This window comes from Thermobia domestica, chromosome 14 (assembly GCF_964235325.1).
Source record: "Thermobia domestica chromosome 14, izTheDome1.hap1.1, whole genome shotgun sequence".
In the NCBI taxonomy this organism is placed as follows: Eukaryota; Metazoa; Arthropoda; class Insecta; order Zygentoma; family Lepismatidae; genus Thermobia; species Thermobia domestica.
The window spans coordinates 157,966,171-157,989,805 of NC_137467.1; the positions used below are offsets into that span (position 1 = coordinate 157,966,171).

At 34.3% G+C, this 23,635-nt stretch overlaps 1 protein-coding gene across 1 annotated transcript; it reads right to left on the reverse strand.

Annotated features, from left to right (window-relative positions):
* Positions 1-747: 747 nt before the first annotated feature.
* LOC145670439 (uncharacterized) lies at positions 748-23,435 on the reverse strand. The gene is made up of 2 exons (XM_081739116.1): positions 22,955-23,435; positions 748-4,072 (listed from the first exon to the last, which is right to left on the reverse strand). The coding sequence occupies exons 1-2, from the start codon at positions 23,314-23,316 to the stop codon at positions 2,626-2,628; spliced, it is 1,809 nt and encodes a 602-aa protein (XP_081595242.1). The 5' UTR covers positions 23,317-23,435; the 3' UTR covers positions 748-2,625.
* Positions 23,436-23,635: the final 200 nt, after the last annotated feature.

Here is a 23,635-nt window from a genome sequence, read left to right on the forward strand (position 1 = left end):
TGGAACTTCGTTTTGTTTTTCTACACAGTGAAGAAAAAGAAAAAACTCGAGTAGTGTTTGTTAGAAAAGTAGGTATGTTCAAAAAGAAGCTAGGGATCAAATTGATCCCTACGGGCGATCTAGGTGAAACGAATTTCCGGGCGTTCTAGTGTTAATATATCTGCTGCGAAATATGAACTTTAATTAAGTCATTTCTACACACTTAGAACGCTTTAGTTTTTAATATGTTTTCTCCAGTGTGCTTTAACATGTGCATTGCAAAATGTGAACTCCATATAAACCTTCTTTTTAACTGTGTGTTGTCATGTGTGTGAGATTTTCATCTGTGTATTAAAATGTCCTGCCAAACTTGAGTATACCAAATACTTTTCTAAACTCGTCGTATGTGTGAAGTTTTCCACTTGTGTATATTACAATTTGTCTTGCCAAGCTTGAACGTGAATGAAATGACACTAGAATCAGAAGTTGCTAGCTCGTTATTGCTAGATTTTACAGTATTGCGCTTTAATCCTTATAGAAATGTGTTGAAATACAGTTATATTAATACAATGGACTAAAATTTTGTATGCTGTTTCGTTTCGACAGGTGTGACGTTTTCTTACAATACCAGATACGTACAAAGTAAGCAGGACGTTTTTGAATAAAATTTAAAACCTGATTTAACAACTTTTCTTATAAAGGTAATGAAAAGTTGGTAAGTCGTATACTCAACAACTTCTGAGTACACAATAAAGAATAGGTAAGGAATAGAAAACATAGGTACGAACTGTATTTTTAACCACCCACATGCACATTCACTTTACATCATCATCCCGCGCTTCAGAAACGACAGTGAGCGAAAAAGAGTAGAAGATACTGTGTAACGAGCTTTTGGTACACAAACTCTTTCCGAACATACACCACGAATTCCGTTAAAGTCATAAACACTTTAAATAAGAATGCCATTAAAGTCCTTTGAAATCAAAGATATTAGGAACTGGAGTGAAATCATGTTCAATATTGTTAGTGAGTTCTTTTGACACATACAACCTTAATGCGATTTTTGAGTGAAGTTCGTCTGATCAATTTAACCCATGTGACAGGGAGGAGGACTTGATTTTTTGATCGCTTCTTTCCTTCAATTTGCCCAAAGTTTCCGTCAATGAGCATGAAAAAACGTCTTGAGAAATATAAATATATGCGGTGAAACGGACCTGTACAACCATGTATTGGTCAGCAAGATGCAGCCAAATCGCAGATGGTCCAGAGGGCCCTAGTGTTGGAATAGACATAAAACATGTTTCTTCTGCTGGAACTACACTTGTAGCTGATGAAGGTGCACCCTCATTATCGATGTCGCTTAAACTTGTTACCCCTAACTTCATTACATATATGAAGGCTCAAAAAGGGGTATATTTGGAGTCACTATTCTCAGACAAACATTCACTTGTGGAATCCTCAATTCGAATCTTCCTCGGCGTCAGCCATTTTTTCACTATGCTGCAATTCCTGTGACGGCAAGACAGAAGGGCAGCTCGTAGAGTAGATGCGGAACCAATTTGCCGTAATATGCCCCAAAATTACGAACTTAAAACTTGTATTCCAAAAGACATTTCGTTGCCAACGGGAGGTATATCATTTGAAGGTCTTAATGTGGTCTGTTTCTATTAATATTTAATATTATTGTAAACCTCTTTTGTAGGATATTTTTCGTAACCTTAACATGTTTTCCAAAACTTGACTTAAAATCTTGTCAAATCCCGTCTTATATCCTATGTCTAGTTGCATGTCTTGCCAAAGCTGATTCCAGACTAAATCCTATTCTACACCATTTGCATGTGTTTGGTTATTGGAATGTTTTTTTTTTTTTTTTTTTAATATTGCCATTTGCCAAATGTGAACTGCCAGTAAATGTTTTTCTATACTCTCCGCACGTGCGATTATTGTCCTGTGTGGATTAACATGTGATTCGCAATGTGTGAGCTTTGAGTAAATGCCATCTACGCTTTGAATCTCTGTAGTCTTTACTTTATTGAAATGTCTTCTAAAGTTCGAGCGTAGACTTTCTCCTTTTCCACAGTTTTTCACGTGTGACGTTTTCTTCCTGTATGGGTGAACACGTTTGAACTTTGAATTAGTTCCATTCCAGTGTCTTTGCACGTGTGAGATTTCGCACCTTCATGGATTAACATGTGTTTAGCCAAACTTGAAAGATGACAAAATGCGTTACCACACTCTTGGCATGTGTGAGGATTTTGTCCTGTGTGGATTAACTTATGTCTAGCCAAACTTGAACGTAGACTAAATTCCTTACAACACTCCTCGCATGTGTAATATTTTTCTCCCGTGTGTACTAACATATGTGTAGCCAACCTTGAACGTAGATTAAATCCCTTACTACATTCCTGGCATGTGTAATATATTTCTCCTGTGTGGATTAACATATGTGTAGCCAAACTTGAACGTTGATTAAATGCCTTACCGCACTCTTGGCATGTGTGAGGTTTTTGTCCTGTGTGGATTAACATATGTGTAGCCAAACTTGAACGTCGTTTAAATGCCGAACCACACTCTTGGCATGTGTGAAGTATTTCTCCTATGTGGATTAGCATATGTGTAGCCAAAATTGAACGTAGACTAAATACCTTAGAACACTCCTGGCATGTGTAATATTTCTCCTGTGTGTACTAACATATGTGTAGCCAACCTTGAACGTAGATTAAATCCCTTACCACATTCCTGGCATGTGTAATATTTTTCTCCTGTGTGCATTAACATATGTCTAGCCAAACTTGAACGTTGATTAAATGCCTTATCGCACTCTTGGCATGTAAGAGGTTTTTGTCCTGTGTGGATTAACATATGTCTAGCCAAACTTGAACGTTGAGTAAATGCCTTACCGCACTCTTGGCATGTGTGAGGTTTTCCTCCTGTGTGGATTAACATATGTGTAGCCAAACTTGAACGTAGACTAAATCCCTTATCACACTCCTGGCATGTGTAATATTTTTCTCCCGTGTGGATTAACATATGTGTAGCCAAACTTGAACGTTGATTAAATGCCTTACCGCACTCTTGGCATGTGTGAGGTTTTTGTCCTGTGTGGATTAAGATATGTCTAGCCAAACTTGAACGACGTTTAAATGCCTTACCACACTCTTGGCATGTGTGATGTTTTGCAGCTGTGTGGATGAACAGGTGATTAGCTAAGCTTGAACGTCGACTAAATGCTTTACCACACTCTTGGCAACTGTAATTTTTTTTTTCTGTGTGGATTAACATATGTGTAGCCAAACGTGAACGTTGATTGAATACCTTACTGCACTCTTGGCATGTGTGAGGTTCTTGTCCTGTGTGGATTAACATATGTCTAGCCAAACTTGAACGTCGTTTAAATCCCTTACCACATTCTTGGCATGTGTGAAGTTTTTTTCCTGTGTGTATTAACATATGTGTAGCCAAACTTGAACGTAGACTAAATCCCTTATCACATTCCTGGCATGTGTAATATTTTTCTCCCGTGTGGATTAACATATGTTTAGCCAAACTTGAACGTTGATTAAATGCCTTACCGCACTCTTGGCATGTGTGAGGTTTCTGTCCTGTGTGGATTAAGATATGTCTAGCCAAACTTGAACGTCGTTTAAATGCCTTACCACACTCTTGGCATGTGTGATGTTTTGCAGCTGTGTGGATTAACAGGTGATTAGCCAAGCTTGAACGTCGACTAAATGCTTTACCACACTCTTGGCAAGTGTAATATTTTTTTTCTGTGTGGATTAACATGTGCGTAGCCAAACTTGAACATACACTAAATCTCACTCCACACACTCCGCAGATGTGGGTTTTTTCACCTGTATGCAATAAGTTACCGCTTGACAAAGTTGAACTTCGACTAAAGCGTTTACCACTCTTTTCGTACGTATGACGCTTTTCACTTTCCTTTGTCAGCATATATCTTGACAAACGTGATCGATGAATTCCTTCGCCAAATTGTATCAAAGTATGTGATTCCTCATCTGAATGAGAAACTACTTCCTTTAATGTAATGACTGTATCCTCTTCTCCGTGGACAGCTAATATGTTATCGCGCCTGTAACAAATTCAACAAACAAGGAAATGTGAATGCAGACAATCATTAAGTAACAACAAAAAAATGTAATCATACGCTATATTTCATGATAAAATTTCGCTTAGTCTTTTTAGTACATGAAGTATTTTAAAAATATGAAATGGAGTACCACTGAGAAGTCTCCATATCTCTCTATTCTCAAGATAAGTGGCTGTAGTTTGTTTCACTATATCAAATTTAACAATCATTTATATCGTGGCGGTTATGTCTTTGACGAGATAATGGCGGCTGCTTTGAAACAAATGTACAGTATGAGAATTAAATGTCTTATCTGTAGTTTCGCGTGAAAAAAAACTTATGATCCACAGGTTTAAGAACAACTACCGAAGATTATTCACTTATATCATCATAACTGGAACATAGAAGATGTTTTGAAACGAAAAAAAAAAAAAAGAGTACCATACAACTTTCCAAGCTGAGGCAGAGAAATTTAACGTAACCAGACTAAAGATTTATCGTTTACAGCGTAGTAATCATGGTTCAGTGGTCCAGACGCTTGACCAGTAATCTGGAGGTTCTTCCACCGAATACACGTCGAGCAACTTTTTTTTTTTTTAACTCTAGGAATTTCGATTACGATTGATCGGCAACGACAGACGTTTTATTACATTCATATATTTGAATAGTCGTTTGTTTCAATACTTGAAGTATCAAATTTTCAGGAATAATAATAAGTATCTCGTGAAATATTTAAACAATAAAAACTTATTATCGCACAGGTCATACCATTACAAGCAGAAATGTGACATTAGGCAAAAAAAAAAAAAAAAAAAATTTCGGTTTTGTGTAATGATGTCCAATAAAAGGGAAATTTCCCATTTCGATTCTAAAACAAACCGAACAAAATCAGGATGAGGGTTAACATCCTAATTTGAGACGGGACAAGGCTAACTCACAATATCGTCACGCCTTGGAGATGAGAATCGAGACGAGACGAAAAGCATCGTAAACATTGCTCGTCTCATCTCGATTGTCGAAAGAGTATATACTACTCTTTAGGTAACAAATGCTCTGTAGACTGAATCTTATATATTATTTTGTTACTTTGTATTTCAGAGCTCACTGATATGGTCTGTGTATATATTTTCGTAGCAAAGCTTATATAATTACATTTGCAAACTCCACATGTTAGTTTATTATAACCCTTAGTGTTCAGTGATATTCATTTCTTTTTATTACAATTGGTTTGCTGAAAACCTACAATAGAATATTTCCTACAGGAAACTTTAGCGGAAAGCTTTCGATTAAAAAGAACACTTACGGACACTCTTCACTAAGTATATCTACGTACCTTTAACGACGTCATACATAATTCACCATCTTTAAACACAAACTTGGAGGAATAAAATCACGTAATACTATACGTATAATATTGTATTGAACACTGGACACTTATAAACACTTACAGCGTAAAAACTACAAAATAATAATAATAATTAACACTTGAAATAAATTTTCAAGAAAATCTTTTCTCGACTCTACCATCGCATTTCGAAGGAAGTATATATTTTATTTATAAGATTTCAGTCAAAATATGTTTTCTTCGCATAAATGCGTCTTGAAACTAGTTCACATTTCATTAAAGTACAAGTTAAGTTCAAGTTCCTGCACAAATCTTGAACCAGGGAGAATAGGCATAAGCTTGGTCCCGGTTGCATTTACTGTACTATCTGTGAAATTTCAAAGTTGAAGTTACGCATTGGTTTTCTGCACATTTTGTTGCAGAGATAGCACCCTCATGATCAGGTGTTTGTTTCGCGGGTTAGAAGAAAGTACAGCATACTGAACATACGTTCGCGAAATTGTGAATGAAGGTCAAAAGACTAACTTAATTGCAAGAAACGTGACATTCATTTGAAGATTTCATAGTAATTTTCAATGTGTAATTTTAGCAGTAATAGCTTAAAAAGTAATATATATATATATATATATATATATATATATATATATATATATATATATATATACTTCACTTTAAATTTTAGTATAGATTCAAGAATATACGAAACTCATTCACCCAGTGATTAACAAAACCCGAAGTCCCACACCTCATAAATTTAACTTCTCGACTGGGTATCATCCTGCACTAAACCATGCCAACTTCGATCATTATAGCCCATTCTTAGAGTATCGTATCCTATAATATTATCTTATTGTTTTTGACACACCAAAATTTCACAAACGTTTTAGTTCACAAGCGTATTACTGACGCAAGCGACGTGACCCGCCTATCGTAGACATATCGATTTCATTATTTGTATAAAAATGTGATGTCTTCTTATTGTAAATGTTAACTAAATATATAGCACGTAAAATTTGTTTTCGTTTATCTCACGCTAAGTAAGTTATTCAAAATTTAACGTCTTTTTCCTTATTGTTAATAACCATAATTAACCCTTTCAGCTCTGACAATTGTGCAGGTAGGTAGAATCGCCAACATATACAATACCAGCCGAACGTTAGGTTTACACTAAGGTAACTATAATGAACAAGTTCAAAATGTTACAAAATTCGTAAATATCTGCGTTTATGAACAACTGATACGGTGTTAGCGGAATGTGTGAAATAACCAACGTAAATGTCGGAACGGTAAAATCTTGTAGTGATTAAAACATACATCACTGGCTCGAAAACAACCAAATAACCGCATTGCCTAGTAGTAAAATAATATTTCAAATCAGGATAAAGGTTAAAATTCATGGCAGTAAAAAAGAAAGTGTGAAGGCGGCACATTTTTTTTAACCATTCACATAACTTCTGCCAAATATCTATTACATAGCTACAACTTTTTTATGCATGGCATGGTGGGGTTTATTAAATATTTTATACAATACCCAAACTAAATAAGTGAATATCGTTTCACAGTCGACTTCCAAAATATGCGAATTAAATATTCAAACATGAGGTAGTACATCTGTAACAACATGTTCACATATATTAACAAGATCAAAGAAGAAATCTTTTCCTTGGACGCTGGATCTATCTCAAATATCTATTACTAGTTATACGGTACTCTTTCACTTCTATAGAGATAAATGTTGAAAAAACTTGTTAATTTGAAGCACTTTTAATTTGAATAGAAAGTTAAGGAAGAAGACAGAACGTATAGTTGGGACGCTGACCCGATCGCAGAAGAGCTGCTCCACAGCTTATAGTTTTTCTCTATGAAAATCAGATAACAGGATAACTAATCACTTACAAAACAACAGCTGCTACATACTTGTTATCATTTTCGTTTTATAGCGATAAATGTTGAAACCGGAGACGGATAATTTTAACCACGTCCAGCTTGAATTGAATTTCAATGGAAAAAATGAACATACTATTTGAATGCAGAATCGATTACAAGAAATTGCAACGTGATACATTTCAGCACTCTTCCTCTAAGAAAGTAAGTAATGTAATTGGATGTAATAGTAAATTTGAACTACTTCCGTATTTGACATGTAAACAGTTAAAAAAATAGTCGTGATATTACGCCAGATTCGACACCAGTTTTGGAATTCCTGTTCTAAAATAGTGTTAAAATGTGTTCATATATAAAAAAACGATTACAATTTTAACACTGATACTTTCTATATTTTATCAGAACAATAATCCATAGGTCATTTTTGAAGAGAAAAACTGATTTTACAATGCAAGTACGTCCAGAAAACTGATGCCACCGGCAGTATCAGTTAGTGGAAGGTTTGGCTGCATAGCACCCAATCGCAGTAACTTTCGGAATAAAGGAAAAATAATGCATTCCTGTGTTAAAAAAATGTGCTTTGGCATCGTTCTAAATTTTCTGCAAATATATATTCTTACTTGTTAAATAATTATTAACTTGTTGCCTTATTAAATAAATATTAACAGATGTGAACATATAGAAATCCATTTTGAAGGGAAGATAGGAAACTGTAAGCATATACAACGAAACCTCGTGTAAACTACCCTAATCCATGAACACATGGTCTAAGAAAACATATGTGAAGTGCAAGAAAAGTAATATTAATAATACATGTGAACATACAGAAACATATTTAGAATGAAAATATTTCAACTTCTGTGACTTGAATCCACGACCATTTGTTCCAGACAGCAACGCGTTAACCATCTAACCACCGAATCAACCTTGGAAGTTTTGGTTTGTCTGTTTTATTTACTGTGCAAAGAGGCGAAATTAAATCAAGATGTAAATTATTTCGTACAAAAAATCCGTACTATACATAGCATAACCCCATAAAGACAACATTTCGGCTATCACGACCTGAGGCTGATTTTTGGGAATTTAAAAGATATAGGACATAGTTAATTTTAGACTTTATTAACCAAGCCTCGTATATGGAGGAGAAATCTTGAACCATTTCTCATCAGTTTTGTATTTTGTACATTTGTGTTAGTAAGCCTAGCTCCGGTTTTACGGCCATATATGCTCAAGAGACAGGGACACTGATCACGTGAGTGCAGCATTTTTGGTGATTGTTTCCTTATATCTGACTTTCGGGACAATCACCCTCCACCTACGCAGTTATAACTAAAAGCTAATAGGACGATAATTCCGGTCCCGATGCCAGGAGTGAAAATCGGGATTTTCCCGGCTGACCATATACAAGCTTTGGTTTGCTAAAAGAACCTTCAGTGCTTTGCACGAACGCCTGGTCGTCGCTCGGAAGGACACCCACGAAGGCGAGTGCGGTGCATTGTTCCTAAGTAAACACACGTTATATTCTTATGAGTGCTATCCTTGTACGGATTGAGCTACGCAAGCTTAATCGCTGTTTGCGTACCTGATAGCCAACTTTTTTTAGTTTACCATCAGTGATTGTACTACATTTGCATACGCTTTGGGTAAAATATTTTTTCTAATATTGTGCAGAAATCAGCAGTGAAGTGACTAGTACATATGTGTTAGCACCTTAACATTCGTTAGTAATTTCAGTTTTGCGTGACAAACTCTGGCCCCAAATCATTGAAAAGGAAGGAATAATTGTTCCGGCTTGGACGATCGTTTATTACTATCAGCAGAGGACTCCAGCGGACCCATGGGATTATCCGACGTGGAACGTCTGAGATTGTTATAACTGCAACGCTCCTGAAGGTGTTGACCAGTCGAAGTTTATTGTAAGTGAAATCTTAATTTATCAATTGTGCCACACAGACACCTGTATTAAAAGAAAAAAATAAAATAAAGGTGGAAATGAAGAAGTCGAAACGGCCGTAAACATATACAGTACAAGCTACTTGTTCATTTGTAACCTTTTGATGTTCTTTTAATTATAGTATGAATTGCATTCAGTATTATTAGATTTTCTATACAGTTTAACCAGGTTTCGTGATATGCACCGCAAGATAATTTTAGTTTTTTTAATATCTGAGCATAATTTGATCATTTGCTCACTTTTCCATTTTTACGGTATCTATGCATTGTCTACCGTTCTCTCCAACTTCGGTCTATGCAAAACGTAGGTACAGAAGAAATCGTGATTTGCCGTAGCAAAGCTGGGAAAAACGGAATAAACAAGTGACAGAGGGATGTGTAAACTTTTGGGAAAAAGGTAAAGATCAATATGAACGTTACGATTATATTTACAAGATTCAAACAACGACAAAAAACACGATTTCACGGCCACAGGAAGAACCCATGCAGTAAAAGGAAAGAAATAGAAGTGTAAAGATATTTGACCAAAACTAGCCTCCACTAACCACTAGTCAATAAAATTAAGATACCTACAAGAAACGCAGAAAACAAATTATTAATAACAAAACAATGTGTTTTGAGAGTAAAATATAGCTTGTACCAGGGGATATATTCCTGTGAGAGCTTGCACATATTATATTCGAAGTTTTATTTACACTGCACGAACATTACCTAACAAAACTACGAAATGTCATTCCCGCATGGATTATTGGTGAGGAGACCTCCTTCAAGAGGTAGAATTGGCTTCGTAGATTTATGAAATCAACTTTCTAATCATCCTTAAGAAAGTAGTTTCAATATCGTAAATTTGGGAAATCACTCTTTAAATCATCGGTTCCTTCTTGTTCCTCCCAAACATAGGTAGGTGGGCAACATGGAAATTTTGAAATTTTTCTCTACCATGAAAGATCAGTTTTAAAATCTGATAACGTCACTTCTTCGTAACTGTCTAGATACTACGTCCTTGGTCTTCGTTTTGCTGGTATTCCTACTGCATTTTCAACTAACAGCATGGTGATACAATTGGAGTGCCGAATAAGATGGCCAAGCATGCTTTTTCTTCTTTTTCCTATTATTTTCATGATAGTTTGCCCTTCATTAGCGTCACTTAGTCCTTGTTCATTTCTTTTTTTTTTCGGTCCATGTTATACGCAACATTGTGCGCCAATACCAAATTTAAAGTGCGTCTATCTAGGATATTTTAGCTTTTCTCAATGCAAATCCTCGATTAATCCTACATATATGTAGACGCAACAGTAAGTTCTGAAGATTCTGGATAAACTTTTGCCTGATTTTGACCTACAGATCTAAGGTTTCTTTCTGGAGCCAGATGTTTAGCCATATACATCTAAAAATCGTAAATAAAATTAAAAATTGAAATGGAACCGGGGACAACTATATTGCAGAGTGCAGTTACATGGCTAATTTGAATATACGCCTTAGATTGTGCCCCTACTTGGACAGCATGTGAGACTCATTCTAAATATTCTCCGATCGATTCGCCTAGTTTTTTTTTCAATGAATTACACATTGTAAATTATGTTGGCTATTGATACTAAATGCGATTTATTCCACAAGGGAAGAGAAAAAAACAAACAGAAACATGGGGCAGGAGGGAAATCCAGACCGTCTATGCTTAAGAGTTTAAATTTCTTGGTTCTGTCCATCTTTCTCTGTCTCAGCATGATGCACATTATTATATTCATTTTGTTTGCATTAATTTTCATCTCTTAGAACGTGAATGTAATTTATCCTATCTAGTGCTTCTCTAAGTGATGCAGAAATACTCATTCTTTGTTGCTTCAATTGGAGAAATATCCTGGCGTCTCATGTTCGATGTCCAGCTATAAGACATACACTGAAACAATTCACCTGGATAAAGGAACTACTATTTCTTAGAACGCCAGCCTCCTTAAATGTTAGTGGTTAGCTGACTAGGACAAGAAATAAAAAAATTGGATTAAAAAGAAATAAGTGAACATTTAAGAATTAATTGTAAAAATTCCGATTAGTAATGCAACTAAACGCAATCATCAAAAGAAAATGCATAACATGGTGAAAATTAACCATAAAAGGAAAAATTGGAATAATACACTCCGACTATTAAAATTAGGAAAGGGGAAAGAGAGTTACACAAAGAAACGATGGACATTGTTACAGGTCATGGTTCCTGTAATTTTTATACTAGAAGATTAAATATCAAGTATGATTAAACATGTTACTGCATGGTAGACCAAACGCCGGACTAACCTATCGGCCATGGGTTTATGCTCCCTACAAGCAACGGCTTTTGGGTCAAATATAGTGAAATGTCACATGGTCGTTTTTCTGAAGTTTGATCCCACAGATATAAAACAATCAATCTATGTGACTACTCTATCTTTGATTTATATTATATTCAACTTTTCAATTTGGAATTCATGCTAAAATTTGTACATGTTTAAATATTTGGTTCTGTAGCTATATTTTGCACATTTCAAGTTGGTAGCATTGCTATCCTGGATGTGTAGGCCTGAATCAGAATTATTCGATTAAACTTTTCTATGCAAACGTAAAAGTTATAAAATTGCCTTCTGCCAGTTTCGATGACTCACTACGGCACCTGTGTTTCGAGCAGGTGTGTTTCCAAACCTAGTAACTTATTGTGAAATAGCTATCATTTCGCTGCGTTTTATCCTTTTTTTTTTTTTTTTTTTGGAAGAGGAAGGTAAGATGAATATTGTGTAGAAGCTGCACCGTGTACTATTTGAATAGTGTATAGAAGTTGTAACGTATAAGAGATGTAAAGAGTAGTTACCAACCTTATCTATCAAGATTTGTGTGTTGTTAAGATTCCTGGAGGCAATGGTTTCATGGTAAATTCAAGGTCCAAACATAACAGCGTCTGGAGGAAGGTAGGATCATTATGTCGTTTCATTAAGTTTCTGCTTTCAAGTTTGTAGAAGTTCAGTTCTGCGCTTAAATACAATTACTATTGATGCGAATACAGTTACCATTCCCTTGGACATTCCTGACTGGGTATATACTATTCATTTCACTCCGTTTGCTTGTTTGGAAATAGTTCCGCAGGTGTGAATTCGTTGTGCTAATGATGACACTATGATATTATTGCCACCTGGAATACAGTTTTGATATTTCGTGACTTTTCACGTCACACTCAGTTAAAATATAAATTAGTTGTTTAACAAATTGTTCATTACCATAAACAAGTAATAAAAATATCATTCAAATTACCTTGACTGTTCACATACTACTTGGATACAAAATGAAAATATCTAAGTTGCAAGTGCTATGTTGATACTTGCTAGTATCCTATGAGCTTTGAGATCTCTGCAAGTGCTAATCGAACAAATGTCAAGCATGGAATATTTTGCTGGTAAATTATCAGTATTTTGAGAGCCTGTAATTTCAAAACTGACTTTGAAAAAAATCTCTGCCTTCCACTTGTTTTCACCAATTGGTAACGCTACTTGAAATGTAAAATTTAACTCTAATTTTTGAGTGTTCACTCGTGAACTTCCTGATTTTATATGGAATAGCTCAGCGTTTACATCTTCAAGTGCAAAAATATGAAACTGTCCAAAAAGGCAGTATGAAGCATGATAAAAGCTATCAGTAGACACCAGTACTGACAAAATGATAGAAAACTCATATCTTGGTGGAATTCAATCGAAAATAGTCTGAAAATACTTTTAAAAATTTAGAAAAGGTGCAAATTAAAGAAAGGGAAATATACGTGGAAACACAAAATATATCAAAGAACTGATACACAAGTAAACTATAAGCCATTAGCTCCATAACCTTCTCGTCAGTCTTGGTTCATTGTACTCTCACGTTCCTACACTTTCGATTGGATCATCGAATATATTCCCCCGTGTAAGAAATATAATAAAAGTGGACAATAGTTTTTCTTAAAGCAGTTTATATCTTTCTCTCATAAAACCTTGGATTCAAAGCCATCATTGTGCTCTCCTAATGTAAACCTGCAATCCAGAATGAAATTCAGCTTAGACAGTGTAGTTTTCTATGCTACTAAAAAATTTTGTTCGAAAGGCGGGATGTACCTAATAATTTCGTATTTACGATTATATTCCTAATCTGGACTGTACCGGGCTAATTTGTAAATAAATAAGTAACGTTTCGCTGGCATTTTGTGAGTATATCTCATTAACCCACAATGAAATTCGACTTAACATCGTTCTGAAATGAAATTAAATAATAATGATGATGTCAGGCTACAGGAGGTCTATATAGAAGAACGAAAAGTCCATTATAAAATACAGTTTTCAAATGTACTACGAGAACATTATCTGATAAAATGCTGCTGCCTCTTAACAAAAACTGAAACCAACCTCACTTAGGAATCGATTAGTAGTCATAATGGCAACCTCCCTTTAAAGGAAAACTAAAAACAAGCCGAAGTTGGGCAGATCTTTAAAGGTATTAGGATTTTATTTGGTCAAAAAACATACTTTGCATAGTTATTTTGTATTGATAAATCTATTCCTAATCTTCTATTCCAAAGCTTTTCTTAAATAAAAAAATACAAAATCCTGCGCGACTTGTATCTAAAGCCATTTTCACTTGTCTAAAATCTAAAAGCAGAGTAAAGAAATTATTTCACTCACCTAATAAGAAATATCTTGTACTTAAATTGCATTCTCTGCAATTAGAAGCAAAATAACTGGCAATAGCTGTTAAATTTCGAAAGATGTATCAAATAGAATGGTTAGAATTTTTTTCAAAGTTTGTACCTCGGATATTCTTACATTCATTTATATTCTCAACTAAGATCTCAATTCATTTCACTCGCCTAAAAGAAAAGGTCTTAAATTATACCATCCGCAGAGCACGAGCCGTTCTGATCACCAAGTTTGAAACAAGTCTAACGCTACGATCAAAATTTCTTTCATTGTTTGTCAGTACGGACATTAATACTTCCTTCTTCATTAAAAAAAATACTCACGAATTACTTGCCTCTTATACTAGGAATAGCAATATGTCAAATATATACCTGTACGATAGGCTCAGAGCACCAAAAAGAAAAAAAAAATCGAATTGGAAAGCGTTTGAAATAGAAAGAGTTCAAACTTTCTTTGTAGTTTTCAGCTAAAGATATTCTTACAAATTTCTAAATTGTAGAAAGCACAAACTCCTAATTTATTACACTTAACTACTAAAAATGAAAATAAATAAATTTATTATTCCGTAAAGTTGGTTGTAGAATAGCTGCAATTAAAAAGATACAAATCCGAAACAAGGAAATCCGAAGTCAGAAAAATATTTCCAATCCTTCTTCTTGAAATATTATCAAACATGTAGTTGGTAATAATGCTTTTTCCGCTTCTCAACACAAAGGATATAATTTGAAATTGTCTTATCCGTAATAACTAAGGGAAATACATGTGTTGCTATATAATAAAATATAAAACATACAATTATGTCCGTAGATAACAGAAACTAAAATTATCCATTTCTTCTATTTTTTTACCTACTCTAAATTTTGATCTCTCATTTACGCACTCCGAGGGACTAAGTTGGAGGTGTTACACTTCAAATCAGGTTATCACTACCCGATGGGTGAAATAGTTATCATTTTCTACAATGTAGGAAGGGATAATAATATCCTAGGTAAAGCTATACAATAATACCCAATCGTTTTATTTGTATCATGTTTAGAATTTGGATCTATTAACGGCGTCCGTTCTGCTTCTCGCCATAGGGGTTATAATTTGAAATCACACCATTTAAAAGACAAGTGAAATGACTAAAATTTTCGAGGATCTTACAGAAAGAATGGGGCTAGATATGAATCACAAACAATTTCTTACTTTTTTATTTGAGACCCTGAATATTCCCGGTTTTTCTCCCTGGCCTATAAAATCCCGGGAAGGAATTTATTTCCATTTCATTACTTTATCTTCCAAATTATAAGAACAATATGATTAATTCCTTTATTTTAATATATTATGACTTACTTCTAGGTTTTAAAGAATTTGGACGTTAAAAAATCAAAAACTATTGACTGTACTTTATATAACTAATAATATGATTTTCTTAAGTTTAATTTCTATTTGAACTAAAAAGTAGAGTAACTGTTTAGTATAGGGGCCAAACACTAGCAAAACGTAGGACAATTTACGGAACAAATGAGTTGGTAGTGATGTTCAAGTAATCCACAAAGTATCGAACACAATTTTTTAGGGCGGTATGGGATTTGCACGAACCGTAAGTGTAAGTGGAAGTGATTTATGTGAGAAAAGATAGTGAATTGCTGGTAACGAAGGTAGAAAAGAACGTGCCCTGCGGGGCTATATCCCACCTTCACTCGCTAACGCTCGCTTGGCAATGCTGTGTGAATTTAATGTTGGTAACGTAATCTAACATATGAAAACATAAAACAACCGCAACAGAATAGAATATCGCAAAAAGTAGGAGCATATGCTGGTCCACCAAAGATAAACAATAGTCAAAAGTAGCAAAGTACTAAATAACAAATTATGAAAAGGAACCACTTTTAAGTAATTTAGAATTACGTAGAAATGGAGATATAGCGCTATTAATAAACCCTCAAACACCGTTAGCAATAGACGTTGGTCTGTCTCCTGTCTCTGGCTTGAATTCTTGAAGAGGTACTCGGACTTCACTTACATGTCAATTAAAGCATGACATTTTGAGAAATGGGCAGGAAAAAAGGTCGTTTGGCAATATTACATGCAAAATTATAAAGATAAGAATTCTTCTTGCAAATATTGTGAACATACATATTTATGCCTAAATGTTGACAAAATGGTGGGACATGTGTCTTCTGCCAGTTACCCAACCTAATTTGTTTATAACGTAAAAATGTAATATCTTTATATCAGTAGTAGAGTCAAGTTTAGGAAATCCACTTACATGTAAATTTAAACTTTTTAGCGGTTTAAAAGTATGTGGACCTACAATACCATTTTTGAAACATATTTTCTTTCGTAAAACATATTGTAAATAAACATCCATTAATACGTACTCTCTAAATATAATAAAATATTAATAAAATAACATCATTCAGAATATACATTTTAAAGACTCCTCTGGGGAAAACTGTAATAATATACTGTGATATAAAAAAGAATTTACCTTTGAAATGATAATATAGAAATAGAATGCATTTTTATTTGTGATTGTTCATAAATTCAAAGAAAATACCCATTTTTGGGAATCTTCCCGGGAACATTCCCGAAAAATATATTCCCAAGAATTTACCCATCACTAGTTTTGTCATGCTCTCGTCATAGGACAGTTTGTGCATGTGGATAAAGCCTTCGCCGTTGTTCGAATTGCTAGCGCGTGCCATTGGTGCATGTTGTCCCGAGTTCGATTCCCGACGTAAAAGTGCTAAAAATTAATTTTACAATCAGCTTCTTTAATTAATTATCCGTCATCAGCGCAGAAGTTAGATGAAAAAAAAAAGACAAAATCTATTATGACAATAGTTTCGAGAAGCATGTTCTTAATTATATCATATTGTAGTTAAATACTGAATTCCTAAATAAACTAATATCAGTATAGCATATGTATTGTAGGAGAGCTGTAAAGTGGTACTATTTTTACTGGGGACACGGTGGCTGAATGGTATAGCTCTGCTACTTCGTTTGGATTCCGTCAAGCTAGTTTTGTAGTTGAAGAACAAAAACGTGTACGTGGGTTTTCGCGGTATTCTGCAGTTTCCTCCCACTTTTCTCACTCTACCGTTCATTCATTGCCGTCATCACCGTCTGCCTTGGTGCATAATTAACCCATTCCGGACGGGCCTTTTAATACCTGATTTTTCCTTGTAGACGACGGTTTTTTGGCATATTTTAAAAATTCGTAGAAAATACAGTTTTCAACACAATGCTACTGATTATACCATTTTACAAACTACAGAACTTCCCCTTTACACAGGTGTGTATCATTCAACACTTGGTATATATTGACTAACATTTTACTGCATATATACTTCTATCAATTACGCAAAGCGAGAAAAATTTTTACAATGTAACAAAAACTACAAAAATATCCTATACGCATGTAATATGTAAGCTATAGTTGGAAACGAGACACAAAATACACAATGTGAGAGTTTCAATAATGATACTTGTTATGCCCACATGGAAACTCGAAAATCATGTGTAATTAGCCTTTGTGTGAAAAATTCAACTTCTTCGCCATTTTCACAAGAAAAGACAAAAAACCGCGTATTCCTACAAAGTTGTAATTACAGCTCAGTTGTGACAAAAATTGAGCACACACGCCACCTAGCACTTGGAATCTGAACCACGTACTCACGATTAACAAATACACGAAACGAGGTGCGAGCGTCGCCCATCGTTTCATTGCTACAAAAAAGAATAGTACAGTGCGAGCATAGCTCGCAGTCCGTCCGGAATGTGTTAAGTAATATTTAAGTAAAAGTAACAATAACTACAACCCCTTCTTCTTAATATATAAAATGATTAGCCCGCGGGCAGGATTCAGGCTTACAAAGCATAAATCACATCTGGCCTGAGTAGTAAACTTTTAAATATACAACCATATTTCTCGGGCCTAACTTTCTAAATATGCACTACAACGATATTTATTGGGCAGTTCTTTCTGGAGAACTTTCAAAGCACAACTGCATAATTAAACCTCCAATTGCTATAAATAAAAATTCAATACAACTTCCAACAATTCAATACAATACAATACAGAAAATACAACTTTCTTTGTAGTTTCATGCTAAAGATATTCTTACAAATTTCTAAATTGTAGAAAGCACGAACTCCTAATTTGTTACACTTAACTACTAAAAATGAAAATAAATAAATTTATTATTCCGTAAAGTTGGTTGTAGAATAGCTGCAAGTAAAAGGTACAAATCCGAAAAAGGTCAGGAAAATATTTCTAATCCATATTCTTGAAATATTATCAAACTTGTGGTTCATAATAATAGTTTTTCGCTTCTCAGCACAAAGGATATAATTTGAAATTGTCTTATCCGTAATAACTGAGAGAAACACATTTGTTGCTATATGATACAATATAAACCATACAATTATGTCCGTAGATAACAAAAACTAAAATTATCCATTTCTTCTATTTTTTTATCTACTCTAAATTTTGACTTCCCATTTACGCGCTCTGAGGAACTAACATGGAGATATTTCATTTCAAATCACGTTATCGCTACCCGATGAATGAAATAATTAATTATCATTTACTACAATATAGGAAGGGATAATAATATCCTAGGTAACAGCTATATAATTATACCCAATCGTCTTATTTGTAACATGTTTAGAATTTGGAACTATTAATAGTGTGCGTTCTGCTTCTCACCATAGAGGTTATAATTTGAAATCACACCATTTAAAAGACAAGTGAAATGACTAAAATTTTCGAGGGTCTTATAGAAAAAATGGACCTATATATGAATCTCAAACAACTTCTTACTTTTTTTTTATTTATTTGATTCCAAACTGTAGTTATTAATGATGCCATTTTCGATTTCGAGTTCTGAATATTTTAAAGATTATTATAAATATTTTTATACATAACTGGAATCATTATGTGTTGTCCACGATTACTCCATAGGTTATGATTATTAATATATATATTTTTTTGCTATACCTTTTTATGTTATGTTAAACAAATGATACACATTACGAATTTTTTCCGCAGCATTATGTATAAATTCTTATTATAACACTATACAAACTTGTATTTTACCACGCGCCAGGCGAAATAGCACTAGCTTCAGGGAAAAAAAAGTGCATAAAAAAATTTGAAATAAAAAACTGATAAGAATAAATAAGAGAAGCCACAATCTTGCGATTCTAATGTCCTTTCCGGTACATTCTCAATTCCTTATCATAATTATAATAATAACTATTATTATAAAAATTAAACAAAATATATACTAATGAGCAACACCTACTGCGCCAGAGGACTATGGACTCGAAAGTGATAGCGGCCCTATTTGATCATTTTCTCATCTCTACTCTTTCACATCTATACTACCCTACTCCATAATGTTAGTTATAAGTGTATATTAACTAGCTGTTATGAATTAGTATACGAATAATCGAGCTTCATAATCCTAATGTGCTGACACAGAAAGAGAAAGTTAATAACATCTTCTTTAACACTTCCTTTTCCCCAGTTAACGTAAACTAAATAATGATATATAACCTACCGTTTAATCAAAACTATAATGTCTTGCATAAAACTGCTTTTAAGTACCATAAGACGGGGTTTATACTTTGCACAAAATTTGAAGAAGAGTTTCACAGTACTCTCTCGGTAAAACCATGAACAGTAGAGAGGAAGTTTCAACTGCCACCGTAAGACAGAACATGTAACTGTATTTTGGCTATAATGTTTGCGGTCAAATTCAGTTCAAATTACAGGGAAAGTTTGTTCTAGTAGAGGTATGGAAAGCAGTCACTGTAAAGGCTGATAAAATTTAACAGATATCATCTAGAAGAATTTCCGTCGAAGTTAAATTAGTTTCGTAGAATACTGCCATGAATAATGGGACTTTGATGCAATCGCTGTCACTAGGAATGGATTCTTAGGCAAATCTTTACTTTGACTCAAACAGTGACTGCAGCGATTTATCTGATCCGGTGTCGGGAGCAGTTTAGGAATGATTTCTAAACTGCTTCAATTTGCTCCCGGGATTGGATCAGTTGAATCGGTTATAGTTACTGTCCGAGTCAAAGTAATGTACAATGTTAAGAATTATACTATAAAGACAAGTGCCAAAATGTTACTAAACACCTTTCTTAATCAATCCAGGTGAAAAGGTGACTATCAATATTGATATCTATATGGGGACTAACACCCCACCCCCACCCTACTGAAGCACCATAGAAACATCCCAAAAAAATAATATTCAGTCAAACCACTACTATAAAGCTAACGTAAGAAGGAAAAAAAATTAAAAAAAAAACACTCATCACTAATTATAAATCAGTGAAGCATCACAAGGAAAAATAAATTACATATCACCAAGATAATGGAACCAGCAGCAAAACAAATACTTTGCCAAATACTCAAATGCAAAGCAAATCAAGAATAAAAAAAATATCAATTAAAAAACGAAAGCACTCGCCGTTTCGCCATATCAGAACACTCATGAATAATGAACTTATAATTGATGATTCCCGAAAAAGTAAGATAGCAGGAACACATGCTCAATACTCAACTACACATTACTGAAAAATGTTCCTCGCTGCACGACGTCGATTTATTAAAGCGAGCAAACTTGTTATTATTACAAACAAGACTAACTAATAAACGCCCACTTTTACTATACGTCGGGAATATCTTCAGCCTTCGACCACAACCATCGCAGGTTTCCTCTAACTCAATTAAACCACACAGTGCTGAAAAGCGATATGAGTTAATATCCGAATCTAATACAAACCTATTTAAAAACGACAAGTTCAAATTCTTTGTACTGAATTCATGTTACGGTTTTTCAATCGCACTTGCTCACTGGATCGTCGCCATGAAACGAAAATTCAATTACCCGCTCACCGCATCCCACAAGCAACAGCACACACATACAAGCAGACAAAACATGTGACGCCACAGTAACAAACTGCCATATGACTGTACAGAGACACTTAGTGGGAAAAATATGAACTACCACTAATCTCTGAACTAATACGCCACAACAAAGGCACGAACAGTTCCAACAAGTGACTCACGCAGAAACAGTTCCAGGAAGTGACTAAACCTGTAAGAACCGATTAAAGTCACTGTTTGAGTCTAATTGCAGACTTGCCGTTAAAAAAAAAAAAAAATCATGCAATTTTGGGTGGGTTTGAGCCTGAAAGTTACCAACCCCGTAAATCTTAAACTGATTAGTGCTCGGATCATATTCTTGGACAAAGGGAATAACCAAATCAAATCAGTTTACAAAAATGATTTTTTCTGTTCGTCAGTTGGCATTTGTGTGGGACATATATTAAACTATTAGAATGTGGTTCCAGAGTCGATACCAGAAAATACATAATTTCCTTTACAAATATCGATAATTCAAACTAAGTACTGATACCGTTACTATCATTATAATATCGATGTTAATAAAATGCATGCAGTTTTGTGTAGAGTGTGAAATGTTTAAATACTGAATGAAAACATTGCACAGAAACGCATGTTCAACATACTTTTTTGTATGTTGTTGAAAGTAACGTCACCTCTGAAACGTTTCACATTTCAATTGCAACGATTGCATCAAAGTCAAATTATATGCACTAGTATTCTACCAACTGACTTAACTTTGACGAAAATTCTTTTAAATTTAGGCTGTTTTTAGAGTAACTGCTTGCCATACCACTAGAACAAAAACTCCCCGTAATTAGAACTGATGCTAACCCCCAACATTACAGCCAAAATACAGTTACATGTTCTATCTTACATCGTAGTTGAAACTTCCTGTTTACAGTTCATGGTTTTACCGACAAAGGACTGTGAAACCCTTTTCATATTTCGTGCAAAGTAACGACCGATGTGCAAAGTAATCCCGTGTTACGGCATCCAGTAACCACTGTAAACGAAATGGAGTATCAAAATTCAATGAGTCAAATCATGACACGGAACTAGAAAAATGTTTGAGAATGAAAGAATCCATATAATTAAGAAATTACGTCCCTAATGTATTGTGGTACTTCGGTACACAAATATGCAAGCAGAGAAAGCATTTCAGGATGTTACCTATAAAATGCTTAGGAACGTTCAAGTACACATTCAACACGCAAGACATGTAAGTTTATCCTAAATGAAGTATTTTGCGCTATCCTCGTTTACCAACATTCTGCGTAATGCCCTAATCTACATAGCAATCTTCCTTTTACTGGCCATCTAGCGCATGCTCGTTAGAGTTGTTTCGACAATAATTGATATATTATGTACGTTTACTAAACCCCTAAAGTGATCCTATATTGAGAAATGGAGGTCCATACCCTAGAAATGATTGCTGGGAATATAAAAACTTGACTTCCTTGAAAGAAATTAGTGCACCTATGAAATGGATTTGTGTATGGACCTCTATAATTAATGAACATCCATTGTTGGTAAAAAATATTCTTTATTTTGTGTCTTTCTAAGCCCTCCGGAGAAATGAGGCTAGACTCATTTGAGCTAAATCCTGACTAAAATTACAAACGTGCATAGTTTTTGTTCCAATATAATACATTCCACGTTTAATTTGGAAAATTATAGGATGAATATCATTCTCGCAATTTGTTATTTTACAAAAGTCTCTATATAAATAAAACAATATCGTTGAGCACCTATATTTTATATATGTGCAATAATTAGTGATTAACGTGTAATTAATAATAAAAGAATCCTTTTTTTTTATCAAGATATAAACTACAGAAGATTTGTATGAGTAGTAGTGTTTATCTTGAAAAAGAAAATACTCCTTCATAACTTAACAAAAAAATCGATTCCTTGTTATTATTTGGTATACAGCTAGTGTATGTGTGCCACGCCATTTTCAAATTGTAGATTACTAACTTATGTTCTAGATATCTCCCATATCTAAATACTCCTTGTGAAGCATTTCTTTTAACCAACAATTTTCCGAACCCATGTAACCGTATTGTCAATCTGAGCCATTTAGTATATGAAAAATTGAACATTACCTTTCTGACCGAACTAAATTTAAATTTTTAGTGGTTAATTGTTGGGAGTCATTAGAGTACGACGCGCAAGTCTCCTGAACCACTTTTTTTCGTAGCGTTTCTATATTACTTTCTAATGCAGGATCTGATTCTGCAAGTTCTGATTTCAGCATATTAACGGTCAGTTTCACATCCAAAGAATACATAGCTGTACCCTTGTCTATTGTTTGCTCTCCTTCCGTTGTAGATAATATTAACTCTTTGTGGTCAGTCATCAGTTCGTATGTCCACCCTTTCCCTTCGAGTGGATCTTGCTGAGGTAAGTCACAAACAATTTCTTCTTTGCACTTCAATTCCAACTTAACAGACGCCTCACCAGCCATTGTGAATTCAAATTATATAAGAACTTAACACTGTTCTTTTACTTCCCTTATATTTTGTTTGCCAGTGTTAATGAAATGATTTACGACAGGGCTGCCAGCTAAGTAGCTGGTAATTATTGTGCATGATGGTCAAAATTATGGTATTTTGTAGGGTGTAATGGTACGCTCCAAAAATCAAGCGTGATATACAGCAATTATTATTGCGCCCAACTTTGTTTATTTGTCAATTGGAAAGCTACTTATTTCGAGCTCTATTATTATTATTAGTAGTAGTAGTAGTAGCAGTAGTAGTAGTAGTAGTAGTAGTAGTAATAATAAT

Bases quoted from the DNA above. Each gene is read 5' to 3' on its own strand.
- LOC145670439 (XM_081739116.1), bottom strand. From the start codon at position 23,316: ATGGCTGGTGAGGCGTCTGTTAAGTTGGAATTGAAGTGCAAAGAAGAA. The intron at 4,073-22,954 runs GTAATGTTCAAT...AATTTGTTACAG, and splicing joins AATTTAGTTCGGTCAGAAAG to GCGCGATAACATATTAGCTG.